Genomic DNA, 20,378 nt, shown 5'->3' with positions numbered 1-20,378 from the left:
TTTGGTGGGAAGCATATTTTAGTTTTGAAGATAACATTTTATGAACCAGTTCCTCATATGATAATATTTCTGTGAGAATAAGAGTTACATAGATATTTTGGAAGCACATCTTTAAGTCCTAACAGTCATTTGCTTGAAAAATATACTTTACTTGAAAGTATAGCTTTAAAAAAGTATTATTTTCATTTAAAAATGCTTTTTAGGCAAAGTGAATTAGATGAAAGAATAATTTGCATTTCAGAGGTAGGTAACATCCTCAAAATGGTGCTGTGCTTCATATGTGAGACTGGTCATTCATGAATGTCAAATGATGCTTTATTGACTCTGTGTTAACATTTTTCTCTTCTTATAAAGAGGAAGAGCATGCTTGGGCTTGTGTCCTAAACTTAGGGCAATTTTTGGCTTTGATTGATCTCCTGCTCCGTATCTGTAAAATGAAAAGATTGGATGATGATCTCTTAGCTGTTTCCTCTCAAAGTTTTCATGGTTCCAAAGGAACAAATTAAATACCCCTGTATCCAAATTCAGTAAAGATGTGTTTTCCCTACTAAATTCCTGTTTCATTTTGAGGTAAAACAGTAGGTAGCCAGAGCCTCATCCGTATTCCAGCATGAGAGTGAGATGATTATTGTATTGGACATCACTGGTGGTGTTGATTAAACCTGAGTGTGTTAAGCCTGTGGTTTTATCCAAGAATTTCTTTTTCATATTCTAAGAAGAATATATTTCTAACTGATGCATTCCTAAGACAGGATGAACAGTAAACTTGGAAACAGGATAGCCGCCTGTCTCTTTCATACCTGTATTAATTACGTGTGTGTATTTCAATCATTGTGGCAATTCCTTTCTTAATGGTATTGCTTACATGATTACACACCATAAGTGCATTTCTACCCATCCTGTTATCTGTGATAGCAGTGACTCTGCTTTTATTCTGCTCCAGAACTTTGTAAAGGTTGTAGAGGAGTGGGGTAAAAAAGAGAGTGGAGACTTGATTCAGTTTAGACTTGTCTGAAACAAGCAGCTGATTGCCTCAGAAAAAGCAGGTTTTAGTATCCTCCTATCCCATTCTTACCCACCCTGTTCCCAGCCCCTAGTAAATTCTTGGGATGTACAAATACCATTCTGGGTAGATGTGTCCCTCAGCTTTGGCCATCAGCTTTGTTCCTCTTTCAAAGTGCTGCATCGATGTCCAGCATTCTGAGAGCGCTTTACAAATATGCGCACGTGAATCTGATGCAGCCTTGATGCTCCCACTGTCATCACTTCCCAGCAGCCATTTGTTGACACTCTCATTTACTAAAGTCTCATTGTGAGGAGTTAATAACTGCTGTGGAGCATGTGCATCAGCCTCATTAAGCCAGCCTGTGGTGCAAACTGTAACGCGGTGGATTTGAAGCTTATCTGGGTCATGACTAAGACAGTCATTACATACACAGGCCATGACATCTTCAAGGCACGATTGGTACAGCTGGTAAGTCACTTCTTTTTATGACCCTGCAACATTTTTCCTCATCTTATGGAATCATAAATGTGCCAGAATTTCCTGATGGGTTTGCCATCTCCCTGTCGTTCTCCCCCAGTGAGCTGTGAAGTGCCCATTATAAGAAGCACATATAAAAACTGCCCCTTATGATCCGTGTGCTTCAAGCAGGGTGTTGTGTTGGTCAGAGCAAAGGAGGCTTTATATTGTGTTTGCATTGCTGAGGACTTGGGAGTGAGGGAATGACTTGATTTATGTGACAAAGGGTAAATTCTTTCTCAAGAGTTTCTGAACTCTGAGTACCCTGAGCATCCTCACACAAATTTACTAATTTCCAAAAATATTTTGAGAAAAGATTGCTCTGGGTTTGGAGCCACATCATAGGCTCTGGCTTTCTTCCCACCAAAGAAACAATAGGCATTTTCCTTTTAAACTACTGTGTTCTCCCTAAGATCAGGAACAACACAAGGATGTCCGTTCTCACTGCTTCTATTCAGTGGTGTAACGAGATTCTAACCAGGGCAGTTAGATAAGAAAATAACATTAAAGCCATCCAGACTAGAAAGAAAAAAAGAAAAGCTATCCATATTCACAGATGATATGATCTTGTATATAGAAAATCCTAAGGAATACACATACAGACAAACTAATAGAATGAACAAATGAATTCAGCAAGGTTAAAGGATCTATATACAGAAATCAGCTATATTCTGTCCAACACAATGAACAATTTGAAAGTGAAATTAGGAAAACAGTTCCATTTACAGTAGCATCAAAAAGGACAACATTTTAGGAATACCTGTAGCCAAAGAACTGTAAGATGTACAAGGACTGACAGTTAAATTCTCGAACTCATCCTAGAAAAAGTGCTACATACCTCGCTGCTGAATATCACCATGGTCATCTTTGAAGTACTCCCCTTGGGCAGCTATGCACTGATGCCAGCACCTAGTCTACCCTTCAAAACAATTTTGAAACTCTTTTTCTGCAATAGCCATCAGAGCTGTCGTCGCAATACCGTTGAAGTCCTGAATGTCATCAAAATGTCTTCCTTTTGATATTTCCCTTATCTTTAGATAAAGAAAGAAGTCATTGGGGTTCAGATCAGGTGAGTAGGGAGAGGGTCATCCAATACAGTTCTTTGTTTACTAGCAAAACACTCCCTCACAGACAGTGCCATGTGAGCTGGTGCATTGTCATGATGCAAGAGCCATGAATTGCTGGCAGAAAGTTCAGGTCATTTTCATCCAACTTTTTCGTGCAGCCTTTCCAGCATTTCCAAATAGTAATCTTGGTTAACTGTTTGTCCAATTGGTACAAATTCATAACGAATAATCCCTCTGATATCAAAAAAGGTTAGCAACATCATTTTGACTCTTGATGTTGGACTGACAGAACTTTTTTGGTCGTGGAGAATTGGTTGACTTCCATTGTGCGCTTTGACACTTTGTCTCAGGGTCCTATTGGTACAGCCAAGTTTCATCACCAGTGATAACATGGCCCAAAACATCGTCTTGCCTCTCCAAAAGGTCTTGGCAAACTTCGACTCTCCGGTGCTTTTGTTCATCCTGGTGAGCTGCTTTGGGACCATTTTTGCACACGCCTTTTTCATGCCAAGAAATATCAGTTAAGATTTTCCTGTTTCTCTATCGATGTTTACTTGTCTGCTGTGCTTCTCATAGTCAGCTGATGATTTTGACGCACAATTTGACAAATTTTTGCAATGTTTTTGTCAGTTCTGCTTGTTACTGGCCTCCCTGAGCTCTCTTCATGAGTGACGTGTTCTCTCCCCTCAGAAAAACGTTTAATCCATTTGTACACTGCCGTTTTCTTCATGGCATTATCTCCATAATCTTGGACTAACATGTCCCTGATTTCACTTCCACTCTTGCCAAGTGTAACAAGAAATTTAAGCTTTATTCGCTGCTCTTATTCAAGCTCAGACATTCTCGAGACAGCACACAAAAACACATAATGAACACCACTCAGCAAGACACGCCACATGTTGACAGGAACACAGCTGTGAGACATTGATATACCAAGGTTATGAAACCTTATCGAGCTGTTTGTACAGTGCTGTCAATGTTAGCACACGGTGGCAAGTTCCCAAATTTAATTGTCAGACCTTATATACACTGAAAACTACAAACATTGCTATAAAAAATTAAAGAGCACCTAAATAAATGGGAATATATTTATTTTCTTGGATTAGAATACTCAATATTGTTAAGAGGGCAATAGCCCCCAAATAGATCTACAGATTCAACACAACCTCTATCAAAATCCCAATGAATGGCCTTTCTTGCAGAAATGGAAGAAAATGATCCTAAAATTCATATTCAGTTTCAGGGGACCTTGAAAAGCCAACACAATCTTGAAAAAGAAGAACAAAGTTAGAGGACTCACAGTTCCCCCTATTTCAATACTTACTCCAAAGTTACAGTAATCAGAACAGTGTGGTACTGGTGAAAGGTTAGCCATACAGATCAATGAAGTCCAGAAATAAACCCCATATATCTATGGTCAACTGATTTTCAACAGGGGTGCCAAGACATTCAGTGGGAAAAGAATAGTCTCTTTAATGAATGGTGCTGGAACAACTGGATATCCACATGCAAAAGGATGAAGTTGGACTCCTACCTCATACCATGTACAAAAATTAACTCAAAATGGATCCAAGACCTAAATGTAGAGCTAAAACTATAAAGCTCAGGAAAAAAGATAGGAGTAAATTGTTGTGATCTTGGATTTTGCAATGGATTCTTAGATATGACACCCAAAGCACAAGCAACAAAAGAAAAAAAGGTGGATAAATTTTACTTCATCAAAATTAAAATATTTTATGCATCAAAGGACACTATCAATAGCAAATGAAAAGACAGCCTACAAAATGGTAGAAAATGTTTGTGAATCATATCTGATAAAGGTCTAGGGCAAAGAATGTATAAAGAAGTTTTGCAACTCAACAACGGAAAGATAAACTTCCCAATTTAAAAATGGGTGAAGGACTTAGACTCCAAAGGACTTAGACATTTTCTCCGAAGAAGATACAATAATGGCTGTAAGCACATGGAAAGATGTTCACATCATTAGTCACACCAGGGAAATGCAAATCAAAGCCACAGTGAGATACCATTTTACAATCATTTGGTTGGCTGTAATAATTTTTTTTAAATGATGGAAAATAACAAAAGAGGAGGTGGAAAAATTGGGCCCTCATACATTACTGGTAAGAATGTAAAATGGTACAGCTGCTACAGAAAGTTTGTCAGTTCCTCAAAAGTTAAACATAAAATAGCATATTAACCAGTGTCGTGCAGGAGACCCTGCTCGCTGCGCCATTTGTCGTGCGGGGTGGCCTGTGGGGCCTCTGGTCCTGCTCCCCACATAAGAAGGCAGGATATGGCTAGGCCAAAAAGGAACACCCACGGAGCCATAGGTAGGGGAGTCATACCACTATATTCTCTCTGGCGGATGGGCGAGACACATGCAGTAGTAGCCACACTATCCACAGTCCGCCAATCACTTCTCTGCCTGCCAACCAACCAACCAGTCACCGCAGCCCCGGAGTTACATCAGTAGCCAATTGGCTAACCGGTTACAGCTGATGGCCAACCAATCACAGTTGATGGTCATTCACTACCCGAGCCAGCACCTCGCCACGCGAGGCCAAGAGCCTGGAAACTGCTCTCTGGAACTCTGTCCCCACAACCAGCAATTTCACTCCTGATAACAGGTATTCAAACAAAAACTTGTACAGTATTCACAGTCATCAAAAGGTGGAAACAACCCAAATGTTGATGAAAGGGTAAACCAAATATGGTCTATCCATACAATGGAATTTTATTTGATCATAAAACGGAATAAAGTATCGCCACATGCTGCAACATGGATGAACCTTGAAAACATACTAAGTGAAAGAAGCCAGATTTTTTAAAATGCCGCATGTTATCTGACCCATATTCTGAAATGTCCCGGATAGGCACAGAGATAAAGTAGATTAGGTTGCCTGGTGGAGGGGGAATGGAGAATGACTGCTAATGGGTAGAGGGTTTCAATTTGGGGTAATGTAATTAAATAGTGGTGATAATGCACAATTCTCGGAATATACTAAAAACTACTGAGTTGTACACTTTTAATGGGTGAATTTTATCATATATAAATTATATCTCAATAAAGCTCTTACAAGAAAAAAGCAGTTAAGCTGGTGACATATCAACTCCAGCATAAAATAAAATCCATGTAGTTTTCTTTAAATCCATTAATCAATCTCCCCTTTTTCCTGAAGCAGACAGTCTTCATCAGTATAAAGACTAGCCGAGCCTTTCTTCACAGATGAGGGGTTAATTATAAAACAACCATAAAAAATATTCAAGGCTCTCCTTTAGGGCTTGAGGGTTACAAAGACTTTCTCTGCCTCACGGTTTTACCTCTGAAATCCTGATGGCATGCAAATGGTCAAAGCAGCTTCTGTAGCCATGAGAAGTTTGTTTCATGCTGGTCACTCCCTTCCCCTTTGCATGCTGCTGTCAGGGTCTTCTCCATGGCTTTTTTGTTTTGCTTTTTTTAGTTTCAGGTTTATAAAACAATGTGATAGTTAGACATTTATACCCCTCACAAAGTGATAACCCCCCTCCCCCAATCTACTACCCCTCTGACATTGTATATAGCTGTTACAATTCCATAGTATTTTCTTGTGGTGAGAAGTACCAAGTGATTTTGTTTCTCCAGCCACAGAACCAATTACTTTAACTTGTCATCTTTCTCCTGGCTTTGATAACATAGTTATACCCAGAGAAGTCACATTTGTCCAGCACTTATAAAAATCTCTGTTTTTGTCTCCAAATAGATTATACAATACTTGGCCATGTTAGCAGATAATGGATAGGACATGCCATATATTCCTTGGCTTGGATCTTGAGTGTAATTTTTTAGCTTTATCCTGCTATATTTTTATTTCCAGTGACTTTTCTATAAGTTTAATGCTCGTGACATGATCTGCTGTGCTTTGTCCAAAGGCCATATCATAAAAGCTTTATTTTACTTAAATTCTTTTTAATTGGGGAATATTGGGGAACAGTCTGTTTCTCCAAGGCCTATTGGCTCCAAGTCGGTGTCCTTCAATTTAGTTGTGGAGGGCTCAGCTCAGCTCCAAGTCCAGTCGCTGTTTTCAATCTTTAGTTGCAGGGGGTGCAGCCCACCATCCCATGGGGGAATTGATCCGGCAACCTTGCTGTTGAGAGCTCGTGCTCTAACTAACTGAGCCATCAGGCCACCCCTTCGGAAGCTCAGTGGCAGCTCGTTGTCTTCAATCTAGTTGTGGAGGACACAGCTCACTGGCCCATGTGGGAATCGAACAAGCAACCCTGTTGTTCAGAGCTCGTGCTCTAACCAACTGAGCCATCCGGAGGCCCTAAAGGCTTTATTTTTGTCAACAAAAACTGCTACCTGAATCAGTGTAGAGCATGAAGAGGCCAGGTAGCCTCTTGTGGTATGGAAAGGATGTCTTTGTGTGCGTGATGAAGGAGCAGAGACCCACTAGCAGAAGGAGAAAACCTGACCTTGGGACTTCAGATGTGTTCTTTTGATAACTAGAACCTTTTTGTCACTTGGCATTTCTGAGCTTCGCCCATATAATTGATACTTAGAAATATATCCTCGAGATACTGCAGGATTTTGACTGCCTTTTTTATTGTTAAAGCTTAAATTATATCCAGGTTTAGTGCTAAAAGTATCCCTTTGTATTCAAATTTTTTGATAATTTGTAATTCCACTTGGATGTGGAATGAGTGTACCTTTTTATTAAGCAGGTTAGTGGGATAACCGGATCCAATATTCCCCATTTTACCAAACAAAAGAGCTTCCTATAGAATTTTCTAGATAAAAGACAGGTATCTTCCTTAAAAAATAACAAAATTAATTGTGTAGCATTTTAGTTTTCTTAAACTAAAAAGTTAAAGGAGGAATTCAGTGATTTTGCATAGTAGATTTTATTTCTTAACAATTCCATTTGGCTTCCAGGAAAGTCTGAGTGATTTTAGGTGGAATAACCAGATCTGTTTGCTCCTAAGGAGCAGGCGTGAGTCCGCTAAGGAAAGGAGGGAGACAGATGGCTGGCTATTGTGTTACAACCATCATCTGCTGGGCCATGAGCAAATATTAAGTGAATAATATATGTGTAATTGGTGTGAAAGTACAGTTGCAACATTTCTAATTCCAATTGAAGGAGGGCTACTTCTTGCACATTTGTATTTCACAGAATACTATATTGAAATATTTTTTGTTTTCAGGGTTAATCCATTTTAAACTGCTTTAAAGTGAACATTTTTCCCTCATTTTTGACACCACTGTGCAATATTTTGAATTGAAATGGCTTATAATGGCCCTTTTTTATTTTCCATAACAACATGAGCACTAAATTATAGCTGTGCAATTATGTAAACAATAGAAATGCTTCCAGAATGAATCCTTCCTTTTAAATTTTCATTTTGTGTAATTGTTGGAAGGTTTGGAACCATAATAAACAAACTTATTTTACACATTTATCGTTCTAAAGGTCAATTATAAGAGAACTAAAGAAACAACACTATGCAAAACGAATAAACCAATTTCTGTTGCCATCACCATATGTTTTTCTTATCACTTATGGTTTTTCCAGTTACTGTGTACATAGCATTCAATTAAAGCGATTCATTTACCAAGCTGAATGTGGTTTGTGTTTATAGAACTGTGCTTTGAAGGAGAGGAAACAACACGCCTCTATTTGAATTACCTGATTTTTTGTAAGATCAGTGATAAGAGACAGATGTTCTCACCAGTTACTTTCTCATAAACCTGAATCTTTCGATAAGCTGCAAATTCAAAATTATCATTTTATAATCTGGTTATCACACTCAGGATGTAGCATACATGTGGACTTTTAACGAAAAATGAGAAAAATACTAGTCTTGTGATCTGTTCACTATATTATAGCATGTTGAAGAATTAATTTTATTGCCTTTGAACAAAAGCTTGTGAAAACGTTTTGTCTGTTTGAAAGTGATCAGTTTTCAAGAATAAACAATTCCTATTTTAGAGTCCATTTTTTATTGAGCTTATTGTTTAGCTTATTGTTTTTAGTATGTTTAGAGTGTGAAAAAGAAACTGATTTTTGCTACCAGACTCACTTGTTTGGGGTAAATTCTAGAACTCCTTAGAATGTAGAAAATTTAAAAGGATCATTTTCCCTTTTTTATTTTGCTTATACACTATGGCTAATTGTTGTAAAGCTTTGCTAAGGATGTTATTTGAAAGCGTTAATTTCTAGAGTGTTTAATTTCTGGGTTAATGTAATCTAAGAGACGTATTTGTGCCATCTTTGAAATGTTTTAAAATGTTCTTTCTGAATATCAGCAAAACAGTAAGTAGTTCACTGAATTCTCCAAAGTAAATTCTAGAAAGGGAAATCTTTCATAGTCCTTCCAGTTTGGGGGGGGGGGGGAATATTTCTTTCTTGTCACTGTTTACTTCTGTAAGGTCCTTTCCAGTTTACAGAGGCATGTATTCACATCTACCATCCCATTAGATACAGCTCTGTAAAGGTTCAAATCATCCCATTTTATGGAAGAGAAATGTGAAGCTCTACACATGACATGATCTGCCCACAATCACAGACACTGGGCCTTGAACCCAGGCCTCGTGGTCCCCCTTCTAGAGAGGAGTTGTTCACTGGTGGTCACAATGGAGGTAGCACTGAATAGCATCAAGTCGCATGGTAGGAAAGGGCCCAGTCCTTGGCCCCTTTCCAGACCCTTTGGGTAGGCAGACTGGAGCAGGTACAGAACTTCTCTCACACCACACTAGGCTGCAAACCACCCTTTTCAACAAGGAGAGCCTCCATCAGACAGTGACAGTTAGCAAAAATTGAGTAGTCTTGGTTTAGTTATTGTACTGTTTTAAGGATTATTTTCTGTTTATGACACAGGTTGCTAGTTTTTCCAGAATAAACTTAAAGTTCAAAAAAGTAAGTTACTTTGAAAAACAAGTAATGTTCACTTTGGATGTGGACATGACAAAAAAATGTGAGGTTGTACATGAATAATTGACGTTTGGGAAGTGCCATTCTATGCTGTCTGTAAAGCCCTGGAGACTGTGAAGAAAGTTTCAGTCTCAAGATTTTAATTTTTCCAAAGATTCCAGTTACAGCTGTGATCTTAATGTATCAAGGGGAAAGTGAAAGAAAGATTCTACTAGAAATGAGTGGAGCATTTTGTGGATGTCTCTCTCTTGGGAATATACACCTGCTCTTTTGAGTACCACATAGTTATTGCTAACTTTAAAATGTTATCACAAAGATATAATCTTAGGGTTGTTCCACCTCAGTGTGGATAGGCAAAATAAGCAGGCATATGGCCATAATATGGCTGACTGGCCACATATTTCCCTCTTTAACCCCCACATTAACCCTGCTCCAGTGCCATCTTTAACTGGCCACAGCAGCACAGGCTCCACTTCTCCTAGGGGTGTCTTTCGTGGGTGGCAGGGTAGGGTAGGCTAGCCATCTGTTATTTTGCCCTCTCTTTCTAATCGTCTTGCCCATAGAAACAGGTTCTGTTGAAGTGACTGGCCAAGGTCCAGGAGGTGGAGAACCGTGGCTGCATGCATTTCTGCTGTCTTTAGTAGGCAACTTAGTAATTTTTTGTAAATGCTCCATTTACAGATCATTGCCTTTACACTTGTGAATCTCATGAAGCAAAATGGATTTCACTTACAAATTCTGGCCTTAACTTATTAAAGGGTTTGGTTCATAATTCCCAAAACCCATTTTTTTAAAGTTAAAACTCTAAATTCCATTTCTGAAAATGGCTTATTTAAGTATGGGTAAAGATTTTAAAAATCTATAGGGTTCAAGGCTTAGTTCCTCATCTCAACAGATGGAATTAACACAAATATAACAAAGTTAACATTGTGGTTGTTTGCATTATTAATCTTCAAATGCGTGGCATTCTGCTACCTTGCTAGCCAGGTTTGCACAAATCCTTTCATTGCAGCGTATGTCAACAGAAATGTGCTTCCATCTGCTGCGGGATAGCTTGAGGCCTGATATTCCGAGACAAGGCCCAGCACAATGCGTACCTCTGTGAGTAATTACAGGTGTGTGGTGAGGAGCCCAGAGCATTAATCAGAGGCTTAATTATGAAAAAGGTGGATCTTTTGTTCCACTTTTGGAGCATGAGTTTACCACACACTTTCTAAACTGCAGCATCCATCTGCTCAGCCCCTTAGAATGTTTGCCTTGGCTGATATGGACCCCAAAGTGTATCAAAGGATGTGATTAAAGCAGGTTTAAACATTAACTTGGAAGAAGTGTGGTTCAGGTTTTTCTTTCCTTCCTTCCTTTTATCTGTCTATCTATGTATTTATTTTTGGTATAGGAAAAAGTCTGCTGAAATGCTAACACTTTAAATTGGTACTTGCTGAACTATTTATCATATAAGTTCTAATAGAATAAGCATTGTTCAGTCATTTTAAGGATATAAACAGTGCAATTTGTAGAAACTAAATGAGTCCACTGTAAGGGGAAAAAATAAGTCTTAAAAAAGATTTTGTGAACACATGAAAATTATATTTTAAGATAAGTTGTTAAATGATGTTATTTTGATTGTGAAGGACTTGTTAGAATTCAGCATGTTGCTACTACTTGCCGTAATTTAACCAAATTAAGTTGGGATTATTTTGAAGGATGTTTGAAATAGCCACACTGAAATCTGAGAAAAGAAACCAGATTGTTTTTGTATTTTGTGTCTTGTATTTTGAGACTATAGTTTGTATAATGTAAGTCACATAACTATAGTACTTCAGCATACTTGATTAGTGTGTGAGGCCTAAAACTGCATAAAGGAAGTTTTTGGTTTTCTTACTGATCTCCCTTACACATACACTCACAGATGTGGCCTGGCCATGGGTGGCATGAATGCTGTCTAGTAATTGAGTCCTGGTCCAGTCTGCCACAGGCTAGAATGGGTGATGGCCTCAGAACAGAGCTGGTGGGCAGGGGCCAGCTACCCACCAGTAACGGGCCGTTCCACCAGACACAGAAACACCAGGTATGTGGGCAGTTGATGGTCTTCATACTGCACACTATGCAAAAGGGGACTGTTGCACTTTGCACTTGTACTTCATGATCACACCTATGCCCAGAGCCACACCGACTACCCAACCTTAGAGTATGACCAGTCGTATTACCACGGCACTCCATACATTCCCAATTGTTTGACACCTGGAATTAATGGAAGAGTGAAAATTTCCATCTCTTTGCCTACTTTGAAATTTTTTTTAATGTAGCAGTTTTATTAACCTCTGAAAATTGAAGAATGTGGAAAATGATAGATGTTTGAAGATTTATTTGTATATTTACCTCAACTCTCCTGTAGTGTGTCCAGGGAGCTCACATTTAGGTGGAAGAGGGAAGAAGTGTTTAGTCCCGATGCCACAATCAAGATTTTAGATAAGTCATTTTACAGTTTAGTGTCTCCATTCTCTTAACATGTAAAATGGGTACAATTGGCCTTGGACTAACTCATCTCCCAGTTCCCCATTCCAACTGAGAAATTTCTGTGACCTGAGTTCTCTTAGATTATCATATAGTAGTAATGTATAGACTAATTGATTCCTCTGGAATCTTGTTCTTGAAAATTACAATTGTGTTCTCTTCCCTTTTAGGATATCTTAAACACCATTATAAGGCACTGTCCACCCCGCTTTTTCTCCCTGGGTTTGCCTGGCTTTTCAATGTTGGTGGGGGACTTTGTCACGGCTGCTGCCAGGGTCCTCGGTACAGACATGCTGGCGGTGAGTATGACAATGCTCAGTCTCCCAACTCCCAGGAGGCTTCACAGTCACTAACAAGGTTCAGATTTCTCCACTCTTAACAGGTGCTGGCTCATTGCTGCGATGTGAAACTGGGCTCTCGGGTAGGTGCCCTGGCAGCTGATGTGTGAAATCATAGGATAAGATGACACACTGGTATTGGAAAGGCGTTTCATCAAAAGGCCAGAATGTGAGAAATCAGATCCTCACTAATATTGCAGCACATTTACACAGTCAGAAGCAGGACATGTCTTTTAGAATCTTATTAGCATTTTCCAATAAATGGTGGCACAGATACAGATATCCGTAATAAAGAGAGTATTTTAAGTGTACATTATCAGTAAGGCATTTTTTCATTACTGTCTTGATTATTAGAAGTCTAGTAGAAAATATTTTCTTAAAATATTAGAACATTAAAATTTTAACCAGAAAATGAATATATTTTTCTCATTAATGTGCTAAATTCTTATACGAAAAAAATTAGAAATAAGTGGACTAAATAGGCATTACGGGCTACAAAAAGAATTTACTTGCAGTCTCTACATTTACTTCCTATTAGGGCAGTGTCTTGATTCCTTTTGAGACAATACTCTTATACGTTTATATTTAAAGGGCTTCTCACATTTGTGCTCTGTATAACTGTTCCTGTTCAGACTCTTTTTTTTTTTTCTCGTCCATGGTGTAAATAAAATTAGCTTTACTGCTGGCCAGTGACTTGTATTGAAATCAGTAGGAGTATCTAGCTACCTAAATTTTGTTGACACATTGTTACTTTTTCACTCTACTGATTTCTTTTGTGCAGGTTAAATTCAAACTCCAACCGTGGGTTTTAAATTAAATTGTTTTTTAATACTTTGTATAGCTGGTATTTCGTGGTGGTATTTTCATGTAGTTTTTCATTTAAGGATAAATTTAAAAGCAAAAGGAAGGGAAAAGAGCAACAAAAGGGAAGGATGAAAGAAGGAAAAAGGAAGAAAAATGCTGAATTTGTTCAACTGTTTTTTTGTAAAAACTATGACAACTTTAAATACTTCATTATTTCTGAAAAAGATTTTAGGGTAATCATTCTCAAAGAACCTTCAAATTTATTTTTAGCCATTCACATCAACATCGAAAAACTTACAGGATATAGGAAGGAAAATCATACTTCTTTATTGAAATTTTTCTTGCTCTGAGAGTTTCCTGTGAAAATGGTGGCACCGTTTCTAGAGATAATATCATGCATGGTGGTTATTCTCTGTGAAAACTTCTCTTTTGGCTAGATGAGGTATTAAAGTAGCCTTCCAAAACATTTTTTGAGAGAGAAAATATGAGACTGTGAATGTAAGAATTACACAAAGGAACAGTAACTCTTTGAATTACTCTCTTCATTTAAACTTGAGGTTTAAAATTGTAGGGGAACTGGTGAGAGGTGTTTGTATGAGGCACACCTACTCAGTCAAAATTTTCAGTTAATACAGTTAATTACAAGTTTGAGGTACCCCTCCTCTATAGACCTGCCCTGCTGAGTCAGTGAGGGAGAGAAATGCATACATAGGTCACCAGAAGATGGGTAGAAGATTGTGCTCAGCAAACATTATTTGTAATAGCCAAAACCTAGAACCAACCCAAATGTCCATCAACAACAGAACAGATAAATTGTGGTGTACAAAAAAGATAGAATATTACATATAATTTCTTTCCATTCTAGACTCTGGAAGTTATCTATCCTTGAACAATATACTTAAATCCATGGACTTCATTTTTCTATGTGTAATTTGGGGCTCACCATAGGCTCAGTGCTTAGGCAAAAAATGTTAGCTAGATTTACTATATTCTTTGAATAAATCTGTGCAACAGCTCTTTATTTTAAAGATTGAATATTTTGCATTTGGTTGTCAGATAGTCTAGCATTCCATCTGTAAGTCCACAGTGCAAGTCAGGCTTACACACTACACAGTAGTTAAGGCTGCTCAGGGAAAAGAATCAACAAAATCTAAACCAAGACTGTTTGGTGGAAAGAGCAGCAGTTAGTGAGAGCTAACAAAGCAAGTCTGTTTGAGAAACATTTACCGTGGACCTACTATGTGCCAGGACCTGGCCTAGGTAAGTTTGACAGGGTCCCTACCCTTGAAATCAGATGGGTAAACTAAGTATTAATAGTTGCACTTAGTTGTAAACTAAGTATTAATAGTTCCTAGCAACTACAGTAGAATCACATCCAAAACCCAGGGGAGAACCAATACAGGAATAGTTAAGTCTGCTTGGTGGAAGGTGAAGGGGAAGACATGCATTAGAAAAGTCTTCATGGAAGAAGTGATTCTGAACCAGAAACCTGAAAGATGATCAGTAAGTGAGGACAACAGCAGCCGTCCCTTATTTCAAGGCAATATTTATTGGGCATCCATTGAGGTAGAGAAGTGATGAAGACTAACTCCTGCCTTCACAGGAGATACAAACATTAAATGACTATATAACACAACAGGAAGTCATGATGGTAAAATAACAACAACAACAAAAGTACAAAACGAGTGCTGGAGAACACAGATGTGGAATGACACAATGTCTTGAATTTGCTTTAAAATGTTGAAAGTAGAAACTTTTAAGTGAATTTTAAATCTTGAAATGAAAAATGAAAGGGAGTTAGATGAGGTAATATGGTAAAATCTTAAATCTAGGTGTTGGGTATATGGATATAATGTTCTTTTACATTCAAAGATTTTCTTAACAAAAATAAAGAAAAGTAAAAACAGCAGATAAGAGGACAGGGACAGAGTGATGGAGGCAGAGTAATGTTACACAGAATTACAGAACTCTGTGGTAAGGTGAAACTTGTCAGCATGAGATGCCCTCTCATCCCCCCAGTGGAGATGCCAAACAAGCAGTCAGATCTACAAATCTGGACTTCAGGAAGGAAGTCTGGGCTGGAGAGATTTGTCGGGGAGTAGGCAACATGTTGGAGGCATTTAAATCCATGGGTCTGGATATCCTGTGGGTATAGATCTAAGAGAAGAAGGCAGAGAGCTGCGCTCAGAGTCCCAGAGTTTAGATCCTGAGGAAATGAGGAGTTCCAGCATGGACACTGTCAGATCTCCTTGGGAACCAAAAAGGTATCCCAGAGGCCAAATGACAGCAACTGCATCCAGTGCCAGTGAGGGGTCAGGTGAGGTAAGGCCTAGATGGTGACCATTGTGTTTTGCTTTTTGGAGGTCATGTGACAAGAAACTGTACTCACTGACCGACTTTGGCAAATCTTAACATTTTGCTGTAGGAATTTAAAATCTTTGTATTTATAAATGAAATAAAACATTAAAGATATAGTGTCTTCATCCCCGATGCCATTGGTCCATTCAGAGCTGTCATTACTCTTGCCTACGCTATACTTCAGTGACTACATGATATTCTCTCCCTGATAGTATCCATTCGCATCACACTCCTGCTGGGGTTAGGAATCTGATGGTATCACTCCTCAGATGGAATGAGATGAGAACTGTGCCGCGTGGCCTGTGGGTCTCTTCCCAGGTAGCCCTGATGCCTTTCTCAGACTCCTTGCACTGGAGGACCCCGCCCCAGCACCTGCATGCACATTGGCATGTTCTCTGGGCTCTGTGCATGAGACCTTTTACAGTTCAGTGGGTCCCCTGAATGTCTTTGCCTTTTCCATTCCCACTGCTGCAATGTGCCTCTGCCTTCTCACTTCAGTCTCTTGCTCTCCACCTGCCTGGCTGGCTCCCACTCCACTATGTGACTCTTAGCCACAGTTTGTTTTAGTGCTTCCTAACCACCCTGAGCAGAAAAAATCATTGTCTCATCTTGGTTCCCATAGAATATCTCTCTCTGTGTTTTATATTGTCTTTCATTTACCTGTGTGCTGGTGAGAACCAGGCTAGGTAAAAAATGAATGTACTGGGCTCCCATGATATTGGCAGTGAGTGGCTCTTGTAGTACTTGCTTCATTGAATTATATATGTGTTATTTGTCTGTTTTCCCCAACCGCACACCACCACCCTGCCATTGCTCTGAGGGAGGGAAGTTCTCTTTCATTTCATACTCAAGTGCTTAACAGTATAGGCCCAGAGTAAACCCAGGAGTTAGATGGCCTCAGCAGTTCAAACCATGTCTATCATTTGAAAAAACTACTTAATTTCTCTAAGCCTCAATTTTTTCACCTGTAAAATGGAAATGATAATAGTATCCACTTCTTCGTTGGGTTGTTGAGGGCATTCCATGAGGAAATGCTTGTATGGCACAGAGAACTCCTGAAGTGCTAGGTGCCATTGTTCTAATCATTAGGTAAAAGTACATAGGCTGAGGGATGATTAACTGATGCGTGGGTGGATGGATGACATACCTTTGTAATCCTGGTGCCTGCCCCCAGCTAATCATTGCTGCTACCATGTTTCCCCAAAAATAAGACCTAGCCGGACCATCAGCTCTAATGTGTCTTTTGGAGCAAACATTAATATAAGACCCGGTCTTATTTTACTATAAGACCTGGTCAATATAATATAAATATATAATATAATGTAATACCGGGTCTTATTTTACTATAAAACCCAATATATAATATATAATATAATATATAATAAATATAACACCGGGTCTTATATTAATTTTTTCTCCAAAAGGTGCATTAGAGCTGATTGTCTAGTAGGTCTTATTTTTGGGGAAACATGGTAGTAAGTGTTGGGTGAATTGAAATCTAGTGATATGTCTCCTCTAATATATACCTAATTCCAATAATGACAAACAAATGATTTTGTATCTCACTAGATGTCAGACACTATATGTTATTTTGTAAAGTAGTTCTTGGTGAAACAGGAAATTTGGTAGATGGTGTCTTCTCTCTTTCCCTACCTTCTGATAGTTATCCCCAACCCCTCTTCTTTATGAATTTTCATTAACTGTCTTCACAGTAAAACTAATATTAAGTTGATATCGTTTACCTTGCTTTGTCAAAAGCATTAACACTAAAAAAAAAGATAAAAACAATCATGACTGAGTCATTTACTTTTCTGCAGACCAGTTTTTACAATGCTTGTTTATATCCAAGTATGGTGATATTTTCCATTCCTTGGAAACTTGCTTCTTCATTTAGGCAAACCTCTCTTGCTTAAATATTCACCTGGGGGGAAATAACCAGGCATAGTTTGATATTTCTTATCTAGGATAAAATAATTATAAAGACTGCCTTTCAAAACCATGAAAAAGTAAAACATGTTGTTTCTTATGTAAAGTTTCTAACTTACAAAAAGAAACATGTGTGTTTCACTTTTTTTCTGTGCAGGCACCTCGTTCTGAAGCTCTCACCATTCTTGGCTCTCTCGTCTGCTTTCCAAATATCTACCGGGAGATCCCTTTGCTGCAGTCAGTGCCGGAAGTTAGTGAAGTCATTACAGGAACTGAAGATGTCAAGGTACATAATGCATTTGATAATTCTATCTATACGGTTATCTCTTCCATTATTTTACTGTGATCAAATTATCCCTGAAAGTTTTGCTATGTCATTTAATGTTTCAATACTTGTTTGTTTTCTCTCTCTTTTTTCTTTTAGAAGGCTATTTTAGGGGAATAAGTGTGTCAGATTCAGAGCATACATGTTGCAGTTACAACTGATAGGTTCCTCAGGTGTTTTTTATTACACCTGTTTATCATGCCTATGGGTCATAATTATGTAATGAATTATGCTTTATAATAATTTTATTAGTTTAATTATACTGCATTATATATTAAATAAATTTATAAGAAATAATTAAAATAAGCTAGATATTCAATCCTGTTGTTGGCCTGATTAAATACAACTAATAATTTGAAACTCCAAATTACTGTTTGGAGAATAAAAGTAAGCATGTGTTCTCTCCTCAGTTGACTTTCGGGCAAACAAAAATGCTTTTCAAATCCCAGAATCAGTCAATCTCTCTAGAGTACATAATTACAATATATAATTCAATGTACAATATATAATCCAATTAAAGTAAAAGAAAACCAAGATTTTCCTATCTGGAAGTCTCATTTACTTTACTAGGTTTCTATTGTATACCCAGAAACTCTATTCTCTAGGCTGCTTAATTGCCCAGAGGGCTCCCCCCAGCCCTGTTTCCTTCCCCCAGGATATCCCTGATGGGAGGCTCTCCAGAGCAACCTGTTCCTTCAGTAGCTTCTGTCTGCCTAGAACAGGATCATAACATGTGGGAAACCAACTACTAAACAAAGTTTTTATTTTACTTAATTTTGTGTTTTTAGCATTACCTCATAAATATTTTACTGAAGAATGCCACAGAGGAACCAAGTGAATATGCAAGGTAAATGCTGAATAAAGGTAAACTATTTTACAATTTTAAGATGCACATTTATGTGTAAACACTTAATGTTAATAAATACTTATTTTTTTACATTATTCTTATACACACTAAAAAGTATACCAAGAATTAGTTCAGGAAAATGCTTTACTTAATTTTTTCGTTACAAATTTTTTCCAATTTCCATTTTGATTCCTTCATTGAGTTATGATTTATGTAGAAACATTTCTTAATTTCCAAATATATGGTTATTTCTATTTATCTTTTTGCTACTGATGTCTTAGTTAATTGCATTGTGAATCAGAAATGTTGTCTGCTTGATAATACTCTTAGACATTGTTGAGATTTGCTTTGTGGCCCTGTATGTAGTCATTTTTTGCAAATGTCTCATGTGTGCCTGAAAAGAGAATATACACTGTTCTTCAGTTGTTGGGTGTATTGTTCTAGATGTGTCTATTTTATTAATATTTTCAATCATGTCCTTTAAATATTCCATATCTTTTCTAATTTTTTTCACTATTTTGATCATTAACTGAGAAAAATGTTAAAATGACCCATTATTATGGCACATTTATCTGTTTCTCGTTGTATATCTGTCCATTTTTGTTTTATATAGCTATGTTATCTGCAAAGAAGTTTAGAATTATTATATCTCTATAGTGAGTGACCCTGTTTATCTCTAATGATGATTTTGTATCTTAAAGGCCACTTGTCTGATACTGATTCAGCTATTTTTATGTAGCTAAAATGAACATTGTTAATTTTATTTTTTTATTGTTAATTTCAGGTGTTCAAAACAACATAACGATTGCACATTTACACACCTCACAAATGGATAACCCCAACAAGTCTACTACCCATTTGACGCCAAACATAGCTATTACAATACTATTGACTATATTCCCTGTATACTATACTTTACATCCCATAACAATATATGTATGTATATATATAATTTAAATTATAGTTGACATTCAGTATTATATTAGTTTCAGGTGTACAGCATAGTGCTTAGACATTTATATAATTTATGAAGTGATTCCCCCAATAAGTCTAGTACTCATCTGACACCATACATAATTTTTGCAACATTATTGACTATATTCCCCATACTGTATTTCACATCCATGTGACTATTTTATGACTAACAATTTGTAGTTCCTAATTTCTTCATCTTTCTCACACATGCCCCCAACCCTCAGCCGTCTAGCAACCATCAGTTTGTTATGAGTCTGTTTCTGTATCTCTGAGTCTATTTCTGTTTTTTATGTTGATTTTGTTCTTTAAATTTCACATATAAGTGAGATCATATGGTATTTGTCTTTCTCAGTCTGATTTATTTTACTCGGCATAATATCCTCTAGGTCCATTCATGTTGATGGAAATGGTAAGATTTCATTCTTTTTTATGGCAGAGTAATGGTACATTGTATAAATGTACCACAATATTTTTATCCAATCGTCTGTTGATGGGCATTTTGGTTGTTTCCATATCTTGGCTATTGTGAATAGCTCTGCAGTAAACATAGGGGTTAGGGGTGCGTACATTTTTTCAAATTAGTGTTTTGAATTTCTTTGGATAAATACCCAGGAGTGGAATTGCTGGGTCATAAGGTAGTTCTATTTTTAATTTTTTAAGGAACCTCCATACTCTTTTCCATACTGGCTGCACCAATGTGCAATCCCACTAACAGTGCACAAGGGTTCCCTTTTCTCCATATCCTCTCCAACACTTGTTGTTTGTGATTTATTGATGATAGCCATTCTGAC

At 37.6% G+C, this 20,378-nt stretch overlaps 1 protein-coding gene and 1 long non-coding RNA gene across 8 annotated transcripts in view; one reads left to right on the top strand and one right to left on the bottom strand.

The window, feature by feature from the left end:
* The window catches only part of LOC141568264 (uncharacterized), a 32,522-nt gene extending 28,817 nt beyond the window's left edge, over positions 1-3,705 (bottom strand). For all 3 annotated transcript variants that reach the window (XR_012491363.1, XR_012491361.1, XR_012491362.1), the window contains exon 1: positions 2,361-3,705. This is a non-coding gene — a long non-coding RNA (uncharacterized LOC141568264). The remainder of the gene's footprint in view (positions 1-2,360) is intronic.
* RALGAPA2 (Ral GTPase activating protein catalytic subunit alpha 2) overlaps positions 1-20,378 on the top strand; it is a 332,722-nt gene that overhangs the window by 172,278 nt on the left and 140,066 nt on the right. For all 5 annotated transcript variants that reach the window (XM_019712539.2, XM_019712535.2, XM_019712536.2 and 2 more), the window contains 3 exons: positions 12,185-12,313; positions 17,598-17,726; positions 18,554-18,612. In XM_019712539.2, the coding sequence (XP_019568098.2) occupies positions 12,185-12,313; positions 17,598-17,726; positions 18,554-18,612 (317 nt within the window). The remainder of the gene's footprint in view (positions 1-12,184; positions 12,314-17,597; positions 17,727-18,553; positions 18,613-20,378) is intronic.

This window comes from Rhinolophus sinicus, linkage group LG13 (genome assembly GCF_036562045.2).
Source record: "Rhinolophus sinicus isolate RSC01 linkage group LG13, ASM3656204v1, whole genome shotgun sequence".
Taxonomy (NCBI): Eukaryota; Metazoa; Chordata; class Mammalia; order Chiroptera; family Rhinolophidae; genus Rhinolophus; species Rhinolophus sinicus.
This window is presented reverse-complemented; position numbering and strand designations above follow the sequence as displayed.